Here is a 27,052-nt window from a genome sequence, read left to right as displayed (position 1 = left end):
TCTCTTTAGAATAGCCAGGAATACTATCTGGACTTATAAAACCATGGGGCTCTTCGCAAATCCGATGTCTTACTGGATTTTAGTACCCAAACACCCTGACTGACAGTCACTGATCCTGCCAGGCTGGTCAGTATTACCATGCTGCTCACATCTCCATCTCAAATGCATTCTTTTATTTCTCCATTTTCCCCCTCCCTTGGATAACAGTCAAAACCTCCTTTAGAAAAAATAGTTCCATAGAAGGGATTTTGATCTGCTTCAGGGCTAGATCTTTAATCTGTCATGGACCTTACAGTTCCTGGGGACCTGTCACAGCTGTGGCACAACTGGAAATTCAGTTTCCCCACAGGACGTCTGGGCTTCCTGCGTTGTTTCAGCCAGAAATTTAGCCACAAAGCACAAAAAGCTTTACTGACTTCTTTATACACACAGGAAATGCAAGTTTTAGCCACAGAAATTTAGCATTGCTCCATTTAGAATATGACAGCCAAAGCTTAAGAAGCATTACAGAGGAAATGACAATTTGATTTGACCGTTTTAGTGGTTTTGTTGCTCATCTTCCTACCACATCACTCCTGAAAGAGAGTCACTTTTGAATCCCTCTGTATTGCTCTTTATGCAGAGAAGGTCAAGAAGAGCTTGGCCTGCATTTCAGTGGGCCAGGCTGTGCTGGCTGTGCACCCTGTGTGCTACTCTTTTGGGTATGATAAAATGGTTGTGTGCAGCAGAACAAATCCACCTGGCACAGGCACCTGGAGATACCAACATTACTACATCAGCTGAAAAGTGAAATGGTAGAGAGAGGGCCTGGCCACTACACTCGGACACAGGAGCTGAAAGGAGTCACTTCCACATGGTCACAGCCAGAAATCAGACATTGAAAACTGACATTCATTTAATGGGTAAATCCACAATCTCTTGATAATCTTGCCTTCTTAATTCCTTCCAGGAAAGCTTATAACATGCAAGGAAAAAAACACTCACCAAAATAAGCACTGCCCCAACCACATCACAAGTGTTTGGGAAGCTGTGCAGCACAAGGAGCTGCAGGACCATGGCAATGACGATCTCCAGGTGCTGCACAGTGCTCACCAGAGCAGGGTGGAACTTGCCTAGGGCATAGTAGACCCCCAGGAAGGCTGCAGTGGAGCACAGGCAGATGGCAAGGAGATAGCTCCAGGTTTCCCCATCCAGTGGGACAATTGGCTCTTGGAGCAGGAACATGGTGGATGCTCCCCACACTGTTCCCGTCCAGCTGAAAGTGAACAGTGCTGTCCACATGCTGATGTTGTCTTTGATGGACCTGTAGACTATCATGGAAAGGGCAGTGGTCAGACCAGCCATGACAGTCATGGTATAGCCAAAAGCTTCCTTCCAGGTGTTCAGCAAAGAGTTCTCCTCCTTAACAATGTTGGGGATCATGACCAGACAAACACCGAACACACTGCCAAGGACAGTGACTATGTCTATATAAGCCATTCCTTCATCTATGAGTAAAAAAGCCAGAATGGCACTGAAGACCGTGGTGGTGGCCCTCCACATGATGGTCCCATTGCTGGGGGGCACTATGGAGAAGGAGGTGTAGGCACAGGTGATGGAGATGACATTGCAGACCCCGTAGAGGAACAGTCGGAGCCGGTAGCCTTTGGGGCCGAAGGGAGGCTCGTGGTGGTAGCACACAGCAGTGAGGGAAAGCGCCTGCAGGACTGAGCGGATGAAAATCAGCTCCAGAGATGGCACTTTGGAACGGTCAGAAATTAATCTTGTGATCAGAGCCACACATCCGTGAGCCACAGCAGAGCCAAAAAGGACTGCCCATGTTTTCCTGGACTGCAGTACATTTCCTTCATATAACTGCTGGGATTGTCCAATCTCATCAGGTTTTGGCAATTGTGCTGGCTTGGTGTCTATTGTACCAAAGAAAGTCTTTTCTCTCTTTTTCCCATCATTCAGTAATCTTCTCTTAGGATTATCCTCCATAAATACTCCAGTATCTTCATTAACATCCTCACATCCCTCTTCCCCTGGCTGGGGATAATGAGAGGTGTATTTCACTGTTACTGTGTTGGGATGAATTTTCACTCGCTTTTTGACTGGGTATTTTTGGGAAGATGTATCCATTTCCTTAGAAAAATACCTTGGTCTTAAGAAAAAAAATTGAGATATACTGTTATTTAATGAATAGTGAGAGATTCATTAGGATTTAAGTGCTTTTAGTGTTTACAAGCTATTTTTATCAACCAAATCCCAGTACTAGTAGCCCGTTCTTGGTTTTGCTTTAATTTTTCAGAGTTACTGCTAAATATCTTTGATGGCTGGGCCATTTCGGTCTCCTTAAACCATGGCACTTCACTTTAGCTACTAATTTTTGAAAATAACATATTTTGTCATTATCATGATATATATAATGAATTCTAGTATATTTTAATAAGAAAGTTCTCTTCCTGAGCTTTTTACCGTGTAAATTATGGAGTATTGTTAATGGCTTGCCAGTGTTACAAGATTAGAGGAAAAATTTGGCCGGAGGAGGTGACAGAGCATAACACAGGGAAATAGGGAGCACCCCGGGCAAGTCAGCATTTTGTATATGGATAACAACACACCTTTGAACACAACTGTGACAGTGTTAAACCCTTCTGTCTCCTCGTGAAGGGCCATTTCCCACTACACAAACAGTGCCTGTGATTCCTGGGGTGGGGCAGTTGTTTAATTAAGGCAGGAGTACATCCATTGAAATGACTTCTCTCACACTATCTGTGCAGAGCCTTCCAAGTGAAGAGGCAGCAGGAGCAATGAGACCTTCCCTGCCTTCTTTTCACCCCAGCAAATAAAACCTATGCAGACCTCACCTGTGACAGAGTGATTCGATCCCAAAGCAGAGGGGGAAAACACCTCTTCATCATCTACATCTTCGATGGGCTACCTAGGCAGAAACAGCAATTGCTCTCAGGTACCAGCAGGAAAGGTTACAACCATCTCGGCACAGAAAGTAAACCCCAAGGGAGGCTCAAACCTCAAACCACTTTAGATGGAGAGAAACAATCAGTGGCATCTCGTCAGCATAAAGTTCCTAGAGCTCGACACCAAGGCAATCCACGCTCCCATGCCTGCCGTGCTGACCCGTGATGGGCTGCAGAGGAGAGGGAGCCCAGGAGGACCCATCCTCCTCCTCCGGAGCTGCCTCCTGCCAACAGCAGCTTGGCCTCTTCGGTGGCACCGCAGCATGGGTACAGACAGTCCTTGTCCCCAGGGAGCACCGCAGCGTTCCTGGGGGTCCTGGCGGTACAAGACCTCAGCTGCTGGACAATGGGCTGGACAGCAGATTGTCAGGCAGAACACAGCTCTAAAGGCAGTGCTAAAATGCGGGCAATAGTTCCTCACAGAAACACTAAAAATACCGCGGCCAGGTTCAGCCTTGACATTTTCTGTGCCTCTGATCTGTGACAGCCAAACACTGCCCGTGTCTCTGGCAAATTAATTTACATGAAAATGGGACAGTCTGCCTTTTTCCTCACAGGCTGAGTGATCATTAACCCCTTGCTGCACCCTATGTGAGCTGTAGCCGACTCCCTGCTCTCCTCGTAGGGATGAACGGGAGGGGGACACGGGCAGGCACGAGTCCCAGCTGTGGAGGAAGCAGCAGCTCCAGTTGGGACCTGTGCAAGTACCAGGGGCTGAGGACCCTCTCGAGTCCCTTGTCTCTCAGGAGGCCTTGCCCAGCACTGCTGTTCACGTTTTTCTGCTGCAGACCCAGGGCTAGAGCGCACCCAGCACCCCCTGCACGGTGAAGAGCATTCCAGGGTGTCCAGGGTCTGCTTACTGGGCAAGGAGCTTGAGAACGAGCAGATGAACGCCAGGGAGAGTAAACAGAGCTGGGTATCAGCTGTGCTAGCAGACACTTCAAACAACACATCAACATTTACCAACACCTGCCAGAAATGTGCCCCAGGCTCACCTGCTACCTTCACTTTTCCTTCAGTTAAATTGTTCATTTCCGAATCTTTTAACATGCAAATGCAAACTGCACCAAGTGAGCCCGGAAAGGCTGTGATTTTCACTCGCACAGCTTTTCCTAACCTAGCATTTTCATTGTGTGACAATCCACAGTTTTGCCTTGCAGCCTTAAAAAAATTAAGACTTTCTTGCTTTAAGGCACAACGTACTAGATCGTGAATAAAACAAGTGGGGAGAAAAGAAGACAAAAGTGGACAACAGGAATTATTATTAGATTAACAGTAGACCACTGGGTAAACTCATCCATTTCGTTAAGAAACAGCTGAGTAAACGCTGCAACTGTTCCTGAAAACAAAACCAAAATAGCTCATTTGTAACCATGAGCATACAACGGTAACTTTCTTGCTTCCTCGTTTTAGATTACACTTTCTTTCAACAAATAGTTGCAAATTCAACACAACAGTTGCGAATGTGGCACCGGACCTGTGCAATGTATTGAGGGAGCTCTCTGGAGAAAAACAATAGATGGTGAGCATGTAGCTCAAAATGGCTGTTCTGCACAGAGCTGCTCCCCCAGGACTGCTCAGCTGGGAACCACAACACTTGGGAGTCTGGAAAGTGGAAGGCCAAACACGTGTCAAAGACAGGAGACGGGAAGTAATAAGGAACAACAACAACAAAAAAAAACAGGAATGCTTAGCCCAAAATTTCATTTTCCCAACTTAATACTGAGTGTATGACAAATGTGATGCCAACTCCCCCACAGTACATTTGTTTGTAGTCTTTGGTGACCTTGCTTTTCTTAATCAGTGAGATTTTGCACAGAGACTGAGATTAGGGCATATCCCAGATCCATTATGTGTGTCCGTGACACAAATTTAAAGTAGACAGAAATCAGCACAGCCTATATAGACAACTTGCTATTTCTCTTTCTGCCCATGCCTTTGTGAAGATGAAATGAACTTTTTATTTTTCCTTCATGTCTGGAAACTTAACGTGGCTTAGTTGAATTTTCTATCAAAAACACAAGTTGATTTTGAATCAAATTTAATACAAGGCTGAAGATGAAGCACTATGTAAAATTCTGAAGTTATATTAAAAAAAACAAACATTCCCTATTCAGCCTGGGACACCCATTTAAATGACCAGCTCATTGAAATTATTGACTGCAAAGTGTGAACCCTGTTTTCCCTTGGGGGAACAATCACTGTAGATCAAATAAAGGGCACAGATCATTGATAGAATACAAACCATGAATTCTTTTAAAAGAAAAAAAAGACCAATTAGTCCTCTTCTTTCTTCCCTCAACCACTGCAAGTGCTGGTTAGCCAGGTAGAAATAGGTGATTATCTGCCCCCTGACTGCTGGGGGTGGGAGCCTGAACTCTCCTTCTGTGCCTGTAGGAATGAAGGCTTTGAGGTCTGGTGATTCTAACCACCAATCTTGAATAAACACACAAAAAAATACTCTCATCTTCTGCCAGATTGGTTAAAATCAGTCAGGCTAGTGAAGTGTTGTTATGAAAGACTCAGACGTGGCAATTCCAGCCACAGATACAGAGTGGGGAATAAGTCAGGTACCCCTGCAGTCTGAAAGACAGGCCCCACAGGAATGCTCCTTTGCCTCTTCTGTGGAAAATCCCCCAATCCTGATCAGATCAGGCTGAAATTACCAGAGGGCTGTGAACAGTTTCTACAGGATAACCACAGACTGGCAATTCTCCATGAACATCACACAAAGGAAAGACGCACCCACCCCTGGAAATCCATGGAACTGACTTGAACTCGTGCCACCTTCACTATGCACATGTGTGCACTGACTTCTCAGCATAAGGGGTTTTCTTTTGATTCCCCATCAAGTGCAAGAAAATCTCCCAAAATCCTGTTTCAGCACCATTAAACCTGGAGATTCTTAGGTGTTTCATACTTCAGGCAACTGCACATGCCAAGGGATCTACACTCATGTGATGCACAAGTACCTTTATCTTTTTAGCTAGATTGACATAAACCAATTTCATTAAAAATACATTCCAAGAAACTCAAATCTTTATTAAAATTTAATGAATAGCAAAAGGTGTTTTAAGAAAATGAAGAAGCAATTACATGAAAGATGTTTTTAGCACTTAAGCACAAGAGCAAACATTATACACAAACCAACAAACCAGTATCCCGTGCCTTCAAATTAATTGAGTCACATCCAGCAGCACTGCCTGAAGGAAGAGCCAGTACAACCTTTACTGAATACAAATACAAACTCTGAAGTCCCACGCGTTGTCAGTACATTCTTGATAATATTTTGCTATGCAAAAAACTACCTCTATTTGTGCTAGCTCACTGAAGCAACCTTATTTGATGGGATATACCTTTAATTCCCCTTGCTTTCTCTATTCTCTTGCTCCATCTGCAGCCGTTTCCATGAAAAAATACTATTTTCTCATTTCTCCATTCATGCCTGTTGCAGCTCCTACCTCTGCAGCAGCAACATTTGCATTAAGTGATTTTGGGAGAAGAGCCACTTTACCTGCAAACTTCCCATTCCAAAACCCCTTCAGACAGCAGTTCCAGGCACGGGGAAAGAACAGAGAATACATTACCATTGAAATATAGTCCCCCTATAGTCCTAGCACAGGAAACCAGGAAAACAGCTCAGTTAGATGTAAGGAAGGTTTTAAGAGGTACATTACAATGGGTGAAGGACGAGACGGCACCTTCGGTCCACGACAGCAGATGACAGGTCGAGATTAGAGATAACCTCTCTCACTGCTTTGGATCCTCTCCCAACAATCTGCAACCCGCGGCAGCCAGCGGTGCGTGCGGGGTGTGCAGGAGGGGACAGTCGCCTGCAAAGCGACCCAGCTCGGAGCGCTGCGAGGAGGGCGGCACCAATCGCGATGGCAACTGTCCAGAGGGCACTCGTCAGAGGACGCGGGGCGTCTCCATGGGAACCCCGGCAGCGACTGCAGGAAAGCCCCTCTGGGCAGGAGCGGGTGCAGGGCGGTGGCTGCCCGGGCTCGGTCCTCACCGTGCCGCGCCCTCCGCGCCGCCCCCGCCATGGCGGAGAGTGCCGGCCCCGCTCGGCCCGTCACATCACTGCCACCACCCTGGCGCCGCGGGGCCCACCCGTCCAGGCACCGCCGCAGGCTGGCGAGGCGCTCCAGCCCACGCTGGGCCCTCATCCCTGCTCTGTCGTGACAGTCACGATCCCTTTCTCCCGCCTGTGTCCCTTTCCCCGCCGCTTCACTGGGCCCGAAGCTCTGCCCCGCCCCCCGCTCCGTCGTGACAGACGCCCCCTCCGCCAGTGGCCGTGTCCCCGGAGGCTTTGTCGCGACAGTCGCCCTCCTGGGCGGTGTTGGTGGGCACGCGGCGCACGCGCGGCCGTTTCCGCGCGAAAGACGTTTTCCCGCGTGCCGCGCGCGCCGGGGCGGGGCCGCTTCCCCTCGTTTCCGCCCCTTCCTCTCGCGCGGCGCGGCGGCGCTGGGTCGGGCGCGCGCGGTGCGGCGGCGCGGGCGGCAGGGGGCGCTGCGCGCCCGGCGCGTGAGGCGGCTGCGCCGTGGCGGGTCGGAAATGCCGCCAGGTGGCGGTTTAGGATCGCGGCCCCGCTGAGCCCCGCGCGGGCCCCGCCAGCGCCGCCGCCCCGGCCCCGGCCCGCGCCCGCCGGACCCCGCGCGCCGCCGCCGCTCCCGCAGCGCTCCCGGGGCGCTCCCGGGGCGCCGCCGCGGCGCGGCCCGAGGTGAGCGCGGCGCGCGGGGAGGGAGCGCGCGAGAGGCGCCGATCCAAGATGGAGGCGCGAGGGGCGGGGGCAGCGGGGCCGGGGCCGCTCGCTCGCTCGGTCTCCGCGGCGGCCGGGCCGGGAGCGGGCGCTGCCCGTGCGAGGAGAGAGGAGAAGGGGAGGGGAGGGAAGAGGAGGCGGCGCGGGGCGGGGCGGCTCCTGCCGGAGCAACGGGTCCCCCGGGCGCGGCGCTCTTCGCCGCCATCTCATTGTCCCCGCCGGGGCTTTGCCGGGGGCGCGGGGCCGAGCCGGGCCGGCCTCCCCCGCCGCCGGGCCTGCGCCCCGCTCCGGGTGGCGGCGGCCGTGGCGGGCCCGTGGGGGCGACGGGGGATGCTCGGGCGGAGCGGGGGTGGCGCTTCCGCCGCGCGGGGCTCGGTGGCGGCGGCCCCCGGCCGGCCCCGGGCGGCGGCGGAGGAGGGAAAGTTCCGGGAGCCGGTGGGCGGCCCGACCCGCCTTTGGCCCGGCCCGCGGGAGCGCCCGGGCCGCCCGAGCGCCTGGCCGGAATCCAGGGGGGCCAGGCCGGGTTACAGCCCCGGGGCCGGGGACCCCCGCCCGCCGCTCCTGTTGCTCATCCCCGAGTTTCCAGTGCAGTGACACCGGGACGAGCGGCCACCCCTTGGCTGGCTTGGGGGACAGAACCGTGTCACGCACTCGTGGGGCTGCCCCCGGTTTTAAATGGGAGAAGCAGCGCGCTGAGCCCCAGGGGTGGCGGGACCGGAGCCGGGATCCAGGGATCCATGGCTCCGGGAGCAGCCAAGTGCAGGCAATGCCCTATGGCCGGTGCTGGGAGGGGGGGAGAGGCACAAAACCAGGCTGGGGTCCTGCGCTCTTGGGCTCAAACATAGCCAAGGTTGTGCTTGGAGTAGTGGAAGGCTTCAGTGGTCACTTGGTACCTGGCCCATCCTGGGAAGTGGTGGACAGCTGCACTCTACTTTCCCTGTGTTCCTGGGATGGAACAGGGAGTGTGAGCAGTGGCTGGGAGGAAGCATGACTGGGGAGAAAGAAAATAGTTGTAGTATCCATGGCGCAACTTAAAGGGACATGACTGCCAATGCCAGTGTCAAAAAACTTAGTTTCTGGGAAGACAGTGTGAGTTTAATTAAACTGAATCGAGCTGCTTTGTAAGTATTGATTATTTCAGTTGCATTTCGCATAATTTTGTAGCTGCACAGAGTTAGTCTAGTGATAGCATCTATTGTTGAGGTTGTTAAGGAATGAAAAACCTTCTCCAGGTCACACCACTAATGCAACCGTTCTTAAACTGTGTCCTATGTTTGGTGGGATGGATGACATTAATGTCTGAGTTCAGTAACTTTTCCATGTTATTACTAGTGAAAAAGGAGTGGTGTGAGAGAAGAATCAATGCAGATTCTTTGGATCCAAAGCAGTTTGGTCTTGCCTAGTGCTATACCACGATTATTTGATGAGTGTTTGTGCAGTATAACCCATCCACCAATGAAGAAATCCCTGAGCCACAAGGCAGTGTGCGAGTTGTCTGTCAAAAGGTGTTCTGACCATGGGAAGAAATTCTTCCTGTTACAGAATTAGAAGCTAGTTTATTCTTTCTTTTTTTTCTGACTCAACTGTGATGACTTTTTGTTGGAAAGCCTGAGAAAATGCATGTAAGGGTGCAGAGGGTTGTTTTGAAATGACACGCTAACCCGTGATGCAGCAGGATTTCCTTGTGAGCAGGAGCAGGGGGGCTGACTTCAGGATTGTGATTAATCTGAGAGGATCTAATTTTTATTGGCTGCTCAATAGAGAGTGTGCAGTTGAAATTCTATGTTGTTGCTGCTGCTGGACATACGGATTTACATTAGAGTGGGTAGAGGGAATGAAGCTTTTCTGAAGCTGGGTGAACAATTAGTGCCAGTTCTGGAGTTTCAGAGTACTTCATCCATCTACAGCCCCTGTGTCCAGAGGACTGCAATCCACAGCCTCTGGTGCTTCCTAACATTTTACTAAGTGCTGGGGTTGACTAGTTCACTGAGGGACAGCATTTTTGGCCAAATGTCCCCATCCAGTATGCTATGGCCTGAAGTTGTGAGAGCAGCTGAAACCCTGCTACTGGAAACTGGGGTCTCTAGACTTGTCAGCTCCTGTCCCTGTCACTAGCCTGCCTTTCGTGTTGTGCAGACTTGTATGTGACTTCTGCAACTACATGGCACCTTTTGAGAGTTGAGAAGGTTTGTGAACAACATTATAGCTCGTATTTTGATGCATTGACAAAATTTGTTCCTTTGGATAGTCAGAAACTCAACAAGTGAATATTTTTCATTTGAAAGAACAAAATGTACCTCGAGTTTGTGCTGGTGACTGGAATTTCTCATTTCTTTCCCTTGATTGTAAAGACATGCACTGGTACAAGCTGGCTAAATACTGGTAATTTAAATAACATTTTAGTGGGCAAGTGAGCCCATAGACGTGTAAGGATGCAGTGAGAGAAATGCTAATTGTGATGACTTTCTAAGAAGAGTCCTTTTACTGGGATGAGAACATGCTTTACAGTAATATTGTGGTTTGTTTTCTGGTAACATGCACAAAAGCGTCTCACATCCTGCTGAGAATTCCAGAATACCAGATCTGTAGTTACCACAAGACATACTGAAAAACGCAAACTCTACTGAAGTTGTGCAGGAATGTTAAAGCCAGAATTCAGATGCAGCACTGCTGAATGGGTGAGCAGCCTCTCTGGGATCTCCCTGTGCTGCACCTTGGAGTTTTGGGATGAGGCTCTGGCTTCTGGTGCTTGGAGTCAAACCCAGAAGGTGACGCTGAATCTGGTGTCAAGATAAGGAAGTGCCTCATCTAAATCTGCTATATTGATTTCAGGACTTAAAATGCCAGCCCTTGTCTGCAAGATACTTCCCACTTTCTTTAAAGTTTCGGGGATTTACTTGTAGTCAGTCTCATTTATCAATGGAGCTCTGAAACTCCAATTGCAGATTGTCATCTCTCACTTGCAGTGCCACTGTGTCTGCTCATTTGGCTAAAAACAGAAAGGAGTAGAGTTAGTTTTTGTTCTTGGAGTAGAAAGGGAAATCCTACAAAGTTTGAGTTAATGAGCAGATAATTGTTTTGTTGTTTCTATCCAGAACATCCAGGGATATGCAGTATTTTGCCTTTCCATGCTGATGTAGTTTTGTTGGTCTGAGTGTTCAATATGTGATCAGAACACAGAAACCTACTTCTGTGTTCTCTTAGAAAATATGCGGTTTAGAGTGTTACTATGACCTCTTGAAACTTTTCAATCTGAAAATACACTTTAGAAAATAAGTGTTGTTTTGTTAAGGTGCACTCTGATTTTTTTAAAAGGAAGACCTCACCTTCAGCTTGCTGAAAGAGCTGAAGGAAAGGATCTACAGAGGGAATCTTGTCCTTAGTTCTGATTTTGTAGGGACCTGCTAATTTGATTTCTAACATGTCCTGTTGGAAGTCTGACTGTAGGCAATGGTTGCAGCACCTGGCAGCTCGTGTGTCACTGTGAGAGAATGTCCAGGAACTCGGGTGCTCTCTCTCCCTGTGGTTTGAAGGAACCATGCTCCTTGTTTGCATCCCTGCAGGCATTTTATAGTTTGGAAAATGCTTTTAAATAATAATAGTGTGCCTGAGATAGCAGTTTGCCTCTGACAAGAGACCTGTCAGGGCCCAAACAGTATCATCTGTGTCCTGTTCTGACCTGTAGATATGACACGAGCTTGGTAAATTTGGTAACTCTGCCTTAATTTTGGAATATCTGGGGAGAAAATGCCTACTTATAAATGCAGGTAATTCCATATGAAGTACAAGTAGTGCAGATAAAAGGCTTTTCATGCCTTCAGGCCCCTGACTTTGGTGGGTGCTGCTCTCTGTGCCCAGAGCTGGGAGCACTGGCTGGCCAAAGCTACCAGCACCCGGTCCCTGACCTGCTGCTCATCCTGCCCAGAGGGGAATTGGGTCTTAAAATACACAAAAACGCTGCTCGTGGTGTGGTGGGACAGGCTCTCAGCCACAATTGTCAGCATTATTAGACATGAGAGCTTGATGTGGGAGTGTATTGTGAGTTCCAGTCACACAGTTATTAATCGTTTATTTCAGAATTCTGAGCAGGAAGTGGAATTCTTAAGCCTGTCCCCCATCAGCTGAAGGGCAGGTTGTTTCAGGTGGTTCCCAGAAGTAATGTTTTACTGGAAAGCAGCGTGAGGGAACATCCAGCCAACTGTGTTCCTTGCTGTGCAAGGTTTCAGCAGCGGATATGTTATTTATTCTATAAATAAATCTAGTGAGTTTGTATTCTGTAACTCTACAAATAGCAGGCTTGTATTATATTGGCAGGTTAGCTGAACGAAACCAGCATTGACAGATTATTCAGCTCTTAGGAAAAAGATATTTCTTTGTAGAGTTACTTAGGGATTATCCTATGTGTGGGAAATGTTTCTAAATGTCAACTATTTTTCTACAATAAAATAATAAAAATCAAAACAATTCATCTTGGATACATTTTTACGTACTAAAGCATACCATGTGGAGGTGTTTTTTGAAACCAAAATAATATAACAAGCTGAGTATCTGTTTACTCTCCCCCACGTGAGGATTTCTCTCCTTTTAGGGTTAGACTCCCCAAGGACCTGGAAGATACCAACATATTTGTGTTTGTAAGTGGAAAATAAAACTTCATTTGTGAATGGGTAATGAATTCCACTTTAAATGCATGCTGAGTGTGCCAGTTTTGCATTGTTAATTTCTAGATCTGTTAATTAAGACCACATGAGCTGGTTGCTGCCAGTGGAATTGCACAAGATGGTTGAGCTGCTCTGCCAGCCTGCCTCAGCTGAGAGGAATCTGTGTCTCCACAGCTGTACAGCTCTCCCTTCTCTTTGTGCTGCTGCTGGCTTGACCTTCCCTGGAGCTGAATTCCCTACCTGGCAAACTCCTCTGCTTGGGAGGGAGGTTTTTCTGTGAATGGAGTCAGGCTGTCAGGAGTTGATAGAGGTGATGCAAGATCAGTAGCAGGAATACTTTTGGAGAAAAATGGTCCTGGAGGTGGGGATCCTTCCATCGGGAGGTTCAGGTTGACACAGTTTGTGCCTGTGCTGGGTGTGGATGTTCAGCATGGAGCCCATTGCTCTGTGGAAAGCTGGGATTCCTTGGGTAGCTCTTACCTTCTCTGAATGGCCCCTGCCAGCTCTGCTGGCTGCAGCCTGTGTTCGTTCTTCCCTTCCTTGGGGCTGGTCCTGCCCTACCAGAGTAGCCTGGTGCCATCAGCACATTGTTGGCATTCTTTCCTGGAGGGAGCAGTGTGCCAGTCTGGCCTCCAGCTCACACTCCCAGTGTTGTTGGGGTTGTTTGGGTTGGAAGGGACCTTACAGCTCATCTTGTTCTACACCCTCGGGGACACCTTCTGCTCCAAGCCCTGGGCTCCTGTGGGACTCCCCTGGGGACCTTGCTGTGTTGTCAGAGGTGACCACTCGGTTTGCTCTTTGTCTCCTGCCTCTTCACCAGGTAACCTGTCCATGCAAGGCCTGTTGTTGCCATGGCAGATTAATTTCTTTAAGGGCCTTTTCTGAAGAATCTTGTTAAATGTCTCTTGGAAATTAGAACAGACTTTGTCAAGTACAGTCCACTGGTGTAAGGGAGGGCCTCGTGAGAAATCCTCTAGATTTGTGGAACTTCACCTTCCTAATAAAAAAGGAAGGTTGATTTCCCTGTCTAAATGCTGTAGTTTATTTAGTTGCCTGCAGATCTATTTTCTAGAATGGTTTCTACTGAATTAGGCTCACTAGACTGTAACATCAGAGTGATAGGTGAGAGAGTAAACATAACTATAAATTGTGTTCAAGAGTAAGCACTGCTTCAAGCAATAGAATTTTATTTTGGAGACTGTTTTTTTCTGGTTCACTTATGTGGCTTCTTTGGTGTCTGATAGTTTTGTTTTTCCTATATCCTTACTTTAATAGGACATTGCTTGTGGGAGAGGAATTAAACATCTCTCTTCTAAGAAATGAATGTTTTTGACAATAGAGAGGTACTTCTATATTTTGAGGTCTCTGTTTTCCTGAGTTCAGTGGAAATTGGTCCATGCACTGATAATTATTGATAGTGGAGATGGAGAAAAGGACAGAGAGAAGGATATATATTCACACAGTATTCTCTTGTAGGCCTGTTCCTCTTGGTTACTGGGCTTAAGGAAACCCAAACAAATGGCTGCAGTGGTACTGTAAAACAAATAATGTGGCACAGGGAGTGCAAATCAGCAGTGCACAGATCATCCTTGCACACAGAGCTGAGATTGGAGGGGCTGCCTGCCTTTGGCTGCTTCCAGACTGTGCTCAGCCATCTGTAACCTTTGTGCCCTGCTGTACAAAGTGCTTTGGGATTGGCAGTGAGAAGGGAACTCCAGTGGTAAGGAGGGAAACTCTTCTGCAGACTTGGCCACAGTTCGGGTACTCTGCCCTTTGAGTCTCAGATCCTGGCTTGTTTATTCTTCGCCTCCTTTCAGTTCCACCATCCCAGTGTTTCCCTTAAATTCTTTGATGCTTTTTCTATTTTAGCATTGGCTGATCTGCTTGTATTTACATAAATCAAATAAAATTCACCTATAAGGTGTCCTTCCCCATCCCTCTGAGAAGGGTCAGTGTAGCTGATCAGAAGAAAAGGCATAATTTCTGTGGGTTTGTGCATCTCTCTTGCTTCCCTAGTCAGAGGAGTGATATTTTTTTCCTTTTTCTTTTTTTTTAAATACCTTTTGTTTCTATAAGCTCCATTTGCAACAGTTTTCTCTGACAGAGCAATAAGATGAAGCTGAAATTTAATTCCTGTTTCAAAACGGTCTAGGGAAGTTTTGAATACTAATTATTGTGCTGTTGTACAAGATACTGGACATGCTCAGAACCTGAACAAGTGTACTTCGATATTGAACTGTTACATTTAGTTTTCTTCCCAAAAGGAACCAGAGAAGCTGCTTGTTTTTCCTTTGCAAAGGAAAGTTTCTGCACAGTCAAGTTGATGTTAGTGGAATTAGGAAGCACCAGCATCAAGGACAGAAAGCACTGGTGTGGGGGCTTATGTAAATGCTATTGCCTCACTGGGTAATGAAGCAGGAATTTTCTTTTCTTGGAGGTAAATGTTTGTGAATGCCAGAGCCATTAGAGCTGGGAGGACAAGCCTTTTCCAATGGTATGCCTTGCTTTTCTGATTTCTCATTGCTGGTTGTTGGTTCAGGATAGCTGGTGTTCTGGTGGAAAGTTGAGGAGGAAAGACAAGGGCTAAGAGATAAAGCTGAGGAATAAGAATCAAGGGAATCGAAGTGTCACATTTGAGGGGTGGAGGGAGGAATTGTCATTTGTAGCTGCCATTATTTCCTGGACATTTTGTTTCCCCAGGGCAAATGTATTGTTACAAAACTGCTAAGACTTGAATGTGTATCCATTTCTAAACTTTCAGAATGTTTTCTTAGCAGTCTCTACCATTGAGGACTGCCAGGCCTTTTTGCAAGAGTGTGCCACTCATCAGCATCATCCAAAGCAACTTGGAGCCCCTGTGTAATGGCAGGAGGTACCCACCAGCATTTTCTGCAGTAAATTCTGAGCTATTGGCAGAGTATGTCACTGACAGAGTTTTATTGTGAAACACACAGCTGAGAATAACCTTTCACATCTTCCTTGCCCATAAATTTTTGGCAGTCAGCTCCTTTGTTGTCTGTCCCTCAAACAACTTCCTTGACCTAAAGTCATGCCTTGATAACACCCACATCCAGGGCTGAGCCATTGTGTCTGCCCCTGTCCTGAAGGCCACGTGTTGCTCCTCTTTGTAACTCGTGCTTGCATTCATGCCGGTGTCAAAAGATAATGACTTTGTGTGGCAGTGGTCACAAAAAGCATTCAGCATGTGGGACAGTCAGCTCTGATTTGTAGTTCCCCAATTCTGATCTCTTCACCCACAGGCCTGGTAAATGACAAGTAGCACCACTGTGAAGTGTCACACAGTGCCACTGCAGTTATTTGTGCTGCTGGAATCCTGAGCCCGTGTGCACGTTCACTGGCACTGGCAGATGTGAGCCTGACACAGGGAAGAGCTGTCGTGGAACAATTACATAATTAAAGAACGTGAGAATGTACAAAAACAGTGACTTTCAGCTCTTCAGAAGAAATAAATTCACGATGAGCTCTCTTTGCACCCAAGGAGGTGTCAGGGGTGAGTGGAACAGGCTGTTCCTGGTGTGTGATGGGGGCAGCTGATAGAGAAAGTGGTGGTGTGCAAAGTGACTGCAGCTCCTCAAGTAGCTTGTTTTATATACATATGGAAGAAAGAGGTGTCCTTTGAAATCTCTGGTCGAGCTATTGCTGGTGTTGGTGGCATGCCAGGCTGTTTGAGGGAAGACCCAAGAGCAGCATGAGTGTCTTGGGGCAGTGTAGGAACTGTCTTGCCCTTCCTGCAGCTCCTGCATCTGATGTTGCAGTCAGAGCTCCCTGAAATGGAGCCTCGCATGGGAAGACAAAAAGCTGTGGGGAAGGAAGGCAAGAACATGCTGGTAGAAGGCTAGAAATGATCTGAGTATCATCTTATATTCACCACACTTGCCTATTAATAGCCAACAAAGAGCAAAAATTTAATACACAAGACAGCCTCATTTGTATTATTTTTCCTTAGCTGTAAGCTCAGGCAGTTTGGGACTTGGTTGCTGGGGATTTTTTTTAATCCTCGAGGGGAATGTTGGTTTTTCCATTGTTATAGATGGCTCAGATGAGCACGCCTGTGGTTGAGATGGGTATTGTTAGGCAGTTACTCCCATCTTGTTTCAAATAACACATGCCTCTGACAAATCAACCGTCTGGACTGGAAATTCCTGTGTTAGGTTTTTAGCTGCAGATTGGTTATTTTTGTGGTATTCCAACAAAACTTATTCAAATTGATTTTTGAATATGAGATTAAGGTGGGGTGCTTTTTTGGTTTTTGTTTGGTTTTGTGTTTTTTGTATTTTGGTGGGTTGTTTGTTTTTTTTTCTGTTTGTCTGGTTTCTTGGTTGGTTGGTGTTTTGTTTCAGTTTTGTTTTTAAGTGTGGTAAATATATATTTTTTCTAAGGATTTCAGTGGGAAATTCCTGCTGAATTTTCATGCTTTAGGGTAAAGGCCTGTGGTTTTGATGAGATTGTTGTTTCTTAGTTGTTAAAAAAAAATCCACATTGCTTGATCGTTTTATAATTGCAAAATAGTAAGTGGTGGCTTGGTTTGACTTGGATATCTCTTTCTTGTAGTTGTGCAGGTTTTGCATAGGAGCAGGTTGTGTGTGCCCCACGGAGAGTAACCTTCACTGCATGCTTCCAGCTCTGGGCAGCACAGGAGTTGGGCAGATACCAGTCTGCTACCTGTGAACAGAAGCCATGCCTGAACACCAGACTGTGTGAGGCATAACTCCCCAAGTCTGGAAACCAGGCTTTGATTTTTCAAGAAGTTCCAAAAGGTGGATCTTGTCATTTGGGTGTCTTTTCTGCTGTATCCTTGTTTCCTCCAAAGCAAGCAAATTACTGATGGCTCAGATAAGGAACAAAAATGTCTTTCCTAACTTTGTTTAGGAGAGAACATTTATTTTGGATGGAATCTCCCAGGGGAACTTGAACAGACACCGGATGGGAAGATCAGTAAACCCAGCAGGATATACTAACATTGTGTGCTTGGGCAGTTGAGAGTGTCATAGTGGAATATGAAATAAGGGAGCAAAGTCATGAGCTTTTAACCTGGCCACGAGTGACTGGTGGTGCTCAGAGAGCATTGTGAGGGTGCACAGAAGGGTGCAGAGTGTCTCCCTTTGGCTGCAGTCCCAGCTGGAAGGTTCCTGTCTTGGGGGCTCTTTGGTCTCTTTGTTGTGTGTGTCCATGCTCTCACCACTGGAGCTCAGTGGCTCTAATACCATTTCCCCCCCTTAATTTTACATGTCCTGATCATATGTGATAGGAAAAATTTGCACCACCCTGCCCCTGTCTTTTCCTTGCAATATTTTTTCCTTACCCTGCAGCTGATAAGAATTTTCCTGTATTACTAGCAGAGATTAAACCGTGCAGTATGATTTCTTGGGGACCACTACCTAAAATGTTACAGTGGTTAATAGTTTCCTATAATACCTGCTCTTCAGTCCTCTACCCCTGGCTTTCAAGCAGAAGTTTTCTATTATTTAGTCCTGTAATTATTTTCCTTTAAGAACAGTAGTTCACTTTTGAAAAATTGCAAAGCGTTTATCACTTTGCATGTCTCCATCCTCTAACTGGAATGTGCTCTGTTGTGAATAGAATAGATGCTAGAAATATTTTTACTGTTGTGGTTTTATTTAATGAAAGAACTGGTATTGGAGTGCGGTTTTTCTCTGATTTTTTTATTTGAAATTTTTTCACTGATTTGTTTTCTGCATTGCTGGAATCTCTAGAGTCACAACTCTTAAGTCCAAAATCATTTTGCTTTTACAGCCATTAAGGGATATTAAAGCTGTAGACCTCTGTCAAGTCTTGTGTTTTACTGGAACAATGGACTTGTACTAGGATGGTTATTTATTTACTTTTACTTTTGTGCTCTTCCTGGGCTTTCTTCCTGGGAGAATACAGAACAAAAAACAATGGAGAACGAGCTTGAGTTAATCCCTTTGTCTGTCTTGGGGTGCAACAATTTACAGTATTGTTGACAGCTGCTTGTTTAATCTCTTAGTTGCTGGAAATTTCACTGCATTTCTTAAGAAGCTTATTCCAGTGCTATATATTCTTACTGACTGCATTATTTCCAGTGTTTAACCGACACGTTTTGCAGTTAACTTTTGGGTTTTATTTCGTCATAGTGAGCTATTTCTGGTGTACCTCAATGCCCATGAGCTGCCTTTTTTTTTTTTCCTTGAGCTCCAACACAAACTATGTCTTTGAGCTTCCCAGTGTTTGCTCCTACCTCTGTTTTTCTTGTCCTCTGAGCCATCTTATTATTTTGTAGACTCTCTCCTGTCAGTTCATATCTCGAAGCCTGGACCCCCAAACCGGGCACTCTGTTCTGATGCTGATGATTTAGTGGTGCAAGGTGGATTGTTCTTCATTCATTTATTTATTTATTTATTGTGACGAGCTCTTCACAAGAGTCCCTTGCTCTTCCCTCATCCTTTTGCTGGTTACCATTCCTGGAAGGCTTTGCAGGCCATCCCAGGAGTTGAGAATCTGCCTTGGCCTGTTCTTGGGTGTCTGGAGTCACTCTGGATTTCTGTCACTGAGAGGCACGGTCGCTCTTGTCACAAAGGGAGGGACGGAACCTGCGTGGGGAGCAATTGTCAGTGGTGAAACAAATGGGTATTGGCCCGTGGCAAGGACAGCTTCCCCTGTGTGGTCAGCACGGGCTACAGCACAAACACAGGCTCAGTCCTCGCTGGGGTGGCATCAGAGAGGAGCCCGGGCTCTCCCCTTGCTCCTGCTGAGTGTGAGGACGCTGCTGGCTGATGCTGCTGGCTGTGCTGTCATTTGATTAGCTGCAGTCTTCAATATTCATGAAGAGCACTGAAGAAAGAGGCTGCCTTGTTTGTTCAGCATCAAGCTGTTGGAAGCATACATGGAACATTGGTTTCTCCACGTCCTTTGATTTCAAATGCTGGTTTTTTGTTATTATAAAATGGTACAAGTCTTCATGATGACTTTGACAATACGGAAAGAAGGCTTGGGGATTTTTTTGTGTCAAAGTATAATAGCAGCTATAAGAGAAAAAACTGGGAAAGAAAATTAAAAGATGCTAAAACAGGGAAAAAGGGATGAATTTAATGTGAATGTAATCTGTGTGTTTCACAGGCTTGCCCTAAAATTTTCCTAGGAAACAGCTGTCTTCCAGCATGGACAGCATTTGCAGCTTTTGTTTCTTCCAAACTGTAGGTACATTTTTGTACCAAGCAGAGATGTTTTGAGCTTTGAAACCAGTCTTCTAGTTATGACATCATTAGTAACATTCATTTATTGTCTGTTTGAATCCTGGATTCCTCGTATCACAGCATTTGTTTCCTATCTGTTTATAATCTTCAGGGAATAACTTCAGACAGATCTGCTTTGGTGCTCTACTGTTTTAAGTGCATGATGATTTGAAACTTGGATTTCACTCCTTGTTTGCTTATTTTAAAACTGCCTTTTGCTGTGTTTTGCAAGTTAAGTTGTCGTGGGACTATATTGGCAGAGGTGGGATGAAAATGAAAAACGGATTAATTTATAAGTAAATAAATTGAACTAGGTTGTACTTTCTAGGCTTTTTTGTATTTTGTTCACTCCGTAGCTTTATACTCATAAACATACCTAACCTTTTTTTTTAATGCTGTTTTGTCCTCAGTTAGTGCTTTTCCTCCTCTTTTTTTTAAGGTGACAGGCTATCAGCTCTGCTGCCCTCCTGTCACCCTAAGTGTCTGCTTTTGACTGATGAGCCTCTGTCCCCTCTAGCATTGTGGCTGCTTCCTCGAGGAGCAGTTTGGCTCCTGCTTGGAGCACAAGGTCGTGTGCCTGGCAGGGCTGGAGATCGTTCCAGGCCATGCCTCGGGGAGGGGACAAGTGCTCTGGGCAGCTCTGGGATAAACCAGGGTATTGAGAGCGTCACTTAGCAGCGCCAATGCCTTTGCCAGCTCATCAGCAGCCCTACATTTGTACAGGTGTTTTGGAAACACACTGGGGGAATTGGACAGCTTTTTGTAGCTGTTTTGTCAGCAGATGAATGGGGCTTTGAGTAGCAGTAAAATGCAGGGGACAGTGACTGAACAACCTTCCTTTGGTGCCACATGCCCTCCCTGTCCCAGCTGCTGCTGCTCTGCTGGGGGTGCTGGTCCAGGTATGTGGGAACACAGGGATGTACCTGGGCGGGTCAGACAGCACTCTGTGCATGGTGGATGCGAATTGGGATACTGAGGGTTGGGTGGAGAAGCAATTTTGGTTCTGTACTTCTGTGGCTCCCAACCTGATGGAGCATGCTTTGTTGTGTGCTTGGGCATTTTACTGGGTGGGGCAGCACTGAGGGCAGCAGGAGATGAGTGACTGCTCAAGGAACCTGGCTGGCTCTCTGGGAATACGGTTCTTCCCTATCATTGCAGCTGGGAGGCCATCAGCACTTTATTCTTCCAGTGTATCTCCCAGGGAAGCTCATCTCCATGATTACATCACTTATCTTACCAATATATCTCCCTTTTTAATAGACTAGGAAGAGCCTTGCCATCAATCTCTTACTTTCCCTTCTAATAGCCCTCAAAAATCTAAGGGGGAAAAAAGGCAACTGCTCTTGGATCTCTTGAGAGTTTGGCACTGTGTGTGTATAAGGAGCTTGAACTTTAAATGTTTAAGTCAAAATCCATTCAGTCGTAGGACATTTTTCTCTGTTTCATCCATGCCATGTAATGCACAATTCTTGCATTTCTCTTCTGCTCTGTTTTTTGTAGACTGCAATATTTTTGAGAATCCTTTCCTTGATCAAGCTCCAAAACTGTTTTCCTGCCCCTTCTCTTCACAGTGGCTGTATCTAAGTTCTTGATTAACAGACTCAACAGTTTAGTGTTAAAACAAGAAAAAGTTTGTGCCGTTTTATCACAACCTTGTAACTCTTCCTTATCTGAAATTAAAGTAAGAAATTTAAAAAAAAGAAACACTACAACAGACCAAAACAACAGCCAATGGGAAGGGGAAGCTAAACGACTAAATATGGGGTATAACAACTCAGAGCAGAATTTCTTGGTTCTCACAGCCAAGAACTGGATGGTTGGGTGTCAGGAGCAGGAATCTCACCAGCAAACGACAGTGGTTTGTCCCTAAAATCATCTTTGCTTAGGAACTTTTCGATGTTAAAGATTCATTTTCCCCTCCAACTTAGGGGCTCTGCCCAGAAAACAGGTGATAGACTTAAAGTGTTCATTTCAATCTTACCTTGCTCTTGTAATGTCGATTGCTGACTTAAAGAAACAGTCCTAATGTTTGCAAGTCAGTATTTAACTGCTATGCTAATTGTTTTCTCTTCTATCTCCCTCTAATGGGGTTTAATTTTGTCCAAGTCTTCATCACTCTGGGAGTTTGCAAGCAGATTAGAAATTAAATTGTACAATAGAGAACAAGTAATAATAAATACTCTTTTAAGTGTTAATTTTTAAATAATAAGAAGAACTGTTAAAACCTCTCCTGTTTAAAATGATATTTTGAAATGTGTTCTGGGTGCCATTTTTCTAGTGAACTGAAATCTCACTATGTTTTCTTTATTCTTCCTTTGGCAATTAATCTCATTACCCATTCTCCCAGGTCATTCTTCTGGTGTTTTAGGAAGGTCAGCAGCTACTCTAAATGACAACCTTTTTTCAAATGTGGCTTCCAAATTGCATTTTCACGTCAGAGAAATATCTTCTGTCTGCAAAGAACACATGGACACTCCTGTTACAGAAACATTAGCTGTTCCATCTCTGCTCACTGTGTTCATGTATCAGTGCTCCCTCCTTTGAAGAATAATTGAAAACTTGTGGAAGAGGCTTTTGTGCCCATTGGTAAGGAGCCCATGAAACTTTTTATAGCTTAAAAGACAAATTTTTCCCGGCATTGCCTAGGAATTCTGGAGAGATGTTTTTAGCTTCAATATGGGAAATTTTGCTGAAACTAATAACTGTCTTATTTTGCATTCTGTTAACATGCCCAGTGTCTCTGGAACTGCAAGATGGCTGTATTGTTAATATGTGAATAAAACATACCATAAGACATAGTATTCTTTTAATTGTATATAAAATGAATAAAACATGAAAGTGTTGAATTCTGACTACAAAGGAAGGTTCAAGGTGTGGGAGTGCTCAGGGCTGGGTTTCACTGGTGCTGTAGTTTCAGAGGGCTGGCATTGAGACAGGCTGGTTTTTAAAAGTGCAGTACCCACAGGTTCTATTAGACGTGATGTTCAGGCTCTGTGTTGTCTCACATCTGCTCGTGGTGCTCTGTCCACAAGGTCACATTCTTCTTCCAGTTCTGGTTTTGAATGGTACCTACAGAAGTAAGAAGTTGTGGACAGGATTTGGCTTCACTTTTTTTAAAATTTAAGAATATAAAAGGAAAAACTCACAGGCATAAAAACCTCAAACACATTCAAAGGTGGAGTTTTTGCTCCACGTACTGATTGGGAATTCCCTGAGAGTTCTATATTCACGACTTTCTATACTTAGGAAGGATGTATGATTTTCAGAATATATATTTTAGAATGCCTAATACCTGCTCTAAGTGCACAGTGAAGTCCAAGTTTCAGCCTGAAGGTAAGACAGGTGCCTTCCATAGCAAATGCACTAATAATTCCCTGTGTTCCTGCAAAAGAGGAATAAGCCTAAAAGCATTAATTTAAAAAGGTAGTTCCCTTTTCTTTCCTTGGCAGTGTTAAGGCCAGAGCATTTTTGATAAAGAAATGTAAAAATCGGTGCTGGGAGTCACACTAGAGTTGCACTGCTTTTGGAGCTCCCATTCCTCTTGAGTTTCCTCTTGCAGCCAGGGTTGGGAAGCCTAGTTAGGAATCCTGTAGGGATGTGCTCCTTCCCAATTGCCTGGGGGCCTGGGACAGACTGATAATGTGTTTTACCATAGATTTTATAAATGCACATTAAAGTGGTGTATCCTGCTTGAAACCCATTATTTAGAAAGCGAGGTGTGACAGGGACAGGAGAACATGGTAATCACAGCAGAACAGGCCAGGCTGAGGTAAAGAATAAGAGGTGGGATTGCTATTTTCTGTTGGTCATGGGCTGGAAATCGATTAGTGTTGGACTTGAAATATGTAATTAATGATGAAAAGAGCCACTTGCAATTTGGAGTGTATTGAACATGAGCTGTGTAATGAAGTAGGGAGGTGAGCTCAACCACTTTAAATGGGAGAACCTGTCATATCTGTAATATTAAAAATCTGTCTTAGTATTAGAAAACTGAAGTGTTAGAGTACTCAGTAATTTATAGTACTGGCATTAAAAATCTGAAGGAGCTAATTATGGGTATTAAAATGGCTGCAATAAAAATTGGACATTGAAAGTTTATAGAAGCTCTAAGCAGTAATTAAGGATGCTATTTTAATATATAAAATCTATTAAAGTTGAGCAAAGAAGAATCCTCAGGCAGGTCACAAGGGAAAATGTAGAAAGAAAAATCTACTTTTTAATTCTTATTGTCTCTTACTGGATTTAGTTGAATAACTAAGAAATATAAAACTCAACTATCCTCTTCTCATAGACAGTACAATTTGAGATTTCCCATGTCCTTTGCATGTTTATCTAACTTTATACTTCAGTTGATGGGGATTAGAGACTGAGTTGTGACTTTTTTGTCTATTCTGTATTTTCTTGGATTTTTCTATTTTAGAGCTTCTGAGAGCACAGTTGAAATAAAAGTTATACTTTTATGCCTAATCAAGCAGCTTCCTCATTTTTAGCTGGTGAAATATTTTTGGCACCCTTTTCTCAATCTGACCTTGCTGGACTACTACTGCTGGGAGAATGGCTGCTCCCTGAAGAAAAGGAGGGAAGCTCTGCTTTCAGCTGGCTCTGGATGACACTTTTGGTGCTGGAATCTCCTCCTGGAGCAGTCAGAGAAAATCCAGGCAAACTCCCTGTCAACCTGCAGGCCTTTGGATAAGCTCAAACAGCAGCCAGGAAGCTGCAGGGAAATGGGAGAAAGCTCTTTGGCAAGAAGCTACAAAGTCTCACCAATTTCTTCAGAAGTTCAGCAGAGGTTTAAAGGATTATCTGGATATTGAGTTGTTAATGGTGCTTTCCCAAAAGAGATTAACATTACCTGTGTCCTTGAGCTATCCACCCTCTCCCCTTCCAGACAGGTAATGGTGCATCAGTGACACTCAGTTGGATTAAGTACATTGCTAGGTTACACTGGGTATGATTAAGTAAATAGAATGGGGCCTTTCAGTTTTCCACCAACTTGTTTTTTATCCTGGGGATAATCAGGATTACCAAGATGTGCCTCTTCCTGGTAAAATTTTGGTGGTGTTTCTTTAGCACATGCTTTTGCTATTCATAGTTTGGGCCATGGCAGGTTTGAAGGTTCAGGCTAAACCCTTTGGGACAGGGAGACATGCAGAACTCCCTTTTAAAGTGTTTATTGATGAGTAATCTTTGTTCATTGATACCTGTGTTTGTTGATGAATAATCTTTGATTAGCACCAGCATCTCTGACTCCTAATAAATATCATTACCTCTCTCTAGGAATACAGGAGGATTTGTGTTGAATTCTGGCTCTTCTAGCCTCTATGTACTAGCCTCCCCTAAATGAAGTTTGAGCATGTTCAGTCACTCTTTTTGAAACCCAAAATAGAATTATTATCTTCTGTATCACTGAACAAATAATTCTGGAAACGTTTTCATTTGCTCTTTTGCTCTAAGTTTTACACTCACTGCATTTTCCTTGAGAAGTATTTCTGAAAAATATTTAGTTGGCTTTTCCTCAAATCAGAAAATGTTTGTTCTTGTTACATCTGGCTGTTCAGGTGGATGGGTATTACCTTGACCACTGGACAGAATTCTCCATTAAATAGTGGCAGGTCTCTGAGAGCACTCCTTTTGAACACTGCAATTATGTGCTCTTCAGCACTTCTCTTAGCAGGACCCTGATCAATACAGTACTTCATAATTTCTCGGTTCAACTCAGATTTAGAGAGGATGTCAGTATTAATGTGTTCAAATTATTCTCTGGAAGCTATCATGCTGTTAGTTCATTCAGCAGACAAAATCAACTTGACCTGGAGCAGGAAGCTGCCTCTCATCCTAAACCCTTGTCATAATTTACTGAACCCTCTGCATTCATTGATGTTGCCTGTTCATACTGCTGCTTTTCATATTATCAGAGAAATCATTAACAACTTCCTCTTCTCTGAGATTATGGTATGGTTTCTTAGAAGCCACATATCAGTGTAAGTTCTTTTGCTTGTGTTGCCTCTTTTTCCTGATTCTTGAGACTCTCTTTCCCCCACTAAAAAATAGATGAGTAAAAAGACCAACAACTCAGAAGAGCAAAATGCTGAGAATTAAATCCTGTGCTACTAAAGCTCTGGGATTAAGAGGTTTTAACTGCTGAATTCTGGAAGAATTTTGAAAGAAAACCTTTGAATGCATATTAGTTTGAAAATCCATCCTTTAAAACAGTTCTGCAGTACACACTTAATTGTCTGTGTTTATTCCAAATGCTTTTAAGGTAGAAAAGATGCTTAAAGATTCTTGGCAAATGCATGGTACTTGGATAGAAACCCAAAAATTTTAACAGCTGTTTTCTGGAGAATGTCTTGGCTTTTCTTTTTCTTCATGATTTATATCTGTATGGGCAGTTTGATGTCACCTCTTGTTGATTTATGGTTTTCAGTTTGGTCTCTAAGTTCTCTAAGGCAGGGTGGCTTTGCAAGTGTTTGAGTCACTCCTGTCACTGCCAGGACAGTGGGACAGAGGAGGGGACAAGGGAAGGAGGCTCAGGGTACTTCAATACTGCTAACGTTTGATCTTTTGAATAGGGTTCAGATTTTTTATGATTTGACATAACATGTTATTTAAATGCATTAGAAGGATTGAGTTCCTGCATGTCTCTTAGGAGCACAGTCACTAATTTCAATTAAATTTGGAGGGGTTGGGAGGTGTCCAAAGGACAAATTGCTGCAGTTTTTGTGAAGGTAGATAACTGGCCAGAGTTACTCTCTTAACATCTCTTAACATCTCTTTCCCATCCCTCTTCTACACAGTCTTCTAAATAAAAGCAAGAGCTGGATTTCAATTGTTGTTGGATGTTAGGGAATCCACACAATTACAGAACAGTAATCCATGGAGAACCAAGCTTCCTTGTTTCTGCAGCTTGTGGAATTGCTGGAAAATATAAACAGAAGGGAAGAGTAAGTGTGCAGCAGTCTCAGTTGGCCAAACCCTACACAGAGAGCTTTTGTCAGTGTATCAGCATGGCAGCAAAGACTTCTGATTCTGTAATTCCTGAAAACAGAAATGATGTTCTGGTTCTGGAAGAAAATCTTCATCACAGTTTAAACTCGAGTAGTTACATTCCCAGGAAAAGCAACAGGGGGGACAGAAAAATGTCTTGTACCTTCTCAGAAATCCCCACAAAGCATCTGGTCAGATTTAGGATCTCATTTGACAGCTCATGACATGTTCTTGCAAATTCATTATTTTAAAAATGGGATTGTGCGTGACTCTTCCAAAGCCACATGGTCCATTTACTGCATTGACATAGAGAAGTCTGTGTACCAGCCACTGTTCTTGTTCTCTGGGTCAGGAGGTTCCACTGCTGCTTTTACCCTCCTTGTTTCTCTGCTTGGTGAGGACAGAGGGCTTGGTGCACTCAGCCTCTTACCCTTGGGCAGCACAATG

General features: G+C 45.0%; 2 protein-coding genes across 8 annotated transcripts in view; one reads left to right on the top strand and one right to left on the bottom strand.

Moving 5' to 3' along the window:
- Positions 1–407: 407 nt before the first annotated feature.
- SLC35G2 (solute carrier family 35 member G2) lies at positions 408–7,011 on the bottom strand. 5 transcript variants are annotated; one of them, XM_014870484.2, is made up of 3 exons: positions 6,638–7,011; positions 2,850–2,923; positions 408–2,143 (listed from the first exon to the last, which is right to left on the bottom strand). In XM_014870484.2, exon 3 carries the CDS (start codon positions 2,119–2,121, stop codon positions 892–894), a length of 1,230 nt encoding a protein of 409 aa, XP_014725970.1. In that variant the 5' UTR covers positions 2,122–2,143; positions 2,850–2,923; positions 6,638–7,011; the 3' UTR covers positions 408–891. The 5 variants fall into 5 exon arrangements, with proteins under 5 accessions (XP_014725970.1, XP_088026775.1, XP_014725972.1 ...); XM_088170649.1 differs by having other exon boundaries at positions 4,438–6,891; XM_014870486.2 differs by having other exon boundaries at positions 2,850–2,919; positions 6,638–6,891.
- A 603-nt stretch (positions 7,012–7,614) lies between these two features.
- The window catches only part of STAG1 (STAG1 cohesin complex component), a 164,337-nt gene continuing 144,899 nt past the window's right edge, over positions 7,615–27,052 (top strand). For 2 of the 3 annotated variants that reach the window (XM_088170639.1, XM_088170637.1), the window contains exon 1: positions 8,516–12,356. The gene's annotated coding sequence lies outside the window, so the exon portion shown is untranslated. Of the gene's footprint in view, positions 7,684–8,515; positions 12,357–27,052 lie in introns of those variants that run through there. The other variant, XM_088170640.1, reaches the window with a different exon arrangement.

The sequence above is a fragment of the Sturnus vulgaris genome, chromosome 10, assembly GCF_052056855.1.
Source record: "Sturnus vulgaris isolate bStuVul1 chromosome 10, bStuVul1.hap1, whole genome shotgun sequence".
Lineage (NCBI taxonomy): Eukaryota > Metazoa > Chordata > Aves > Passeriformes > Sturnidae > Sturnus > Sturnus vulgaris.
The sequence above is the reverse complement of the archived record's forward strand: the minus strand, read 5'-3'. Positions and strand labels throughout refer to the sequence as shown.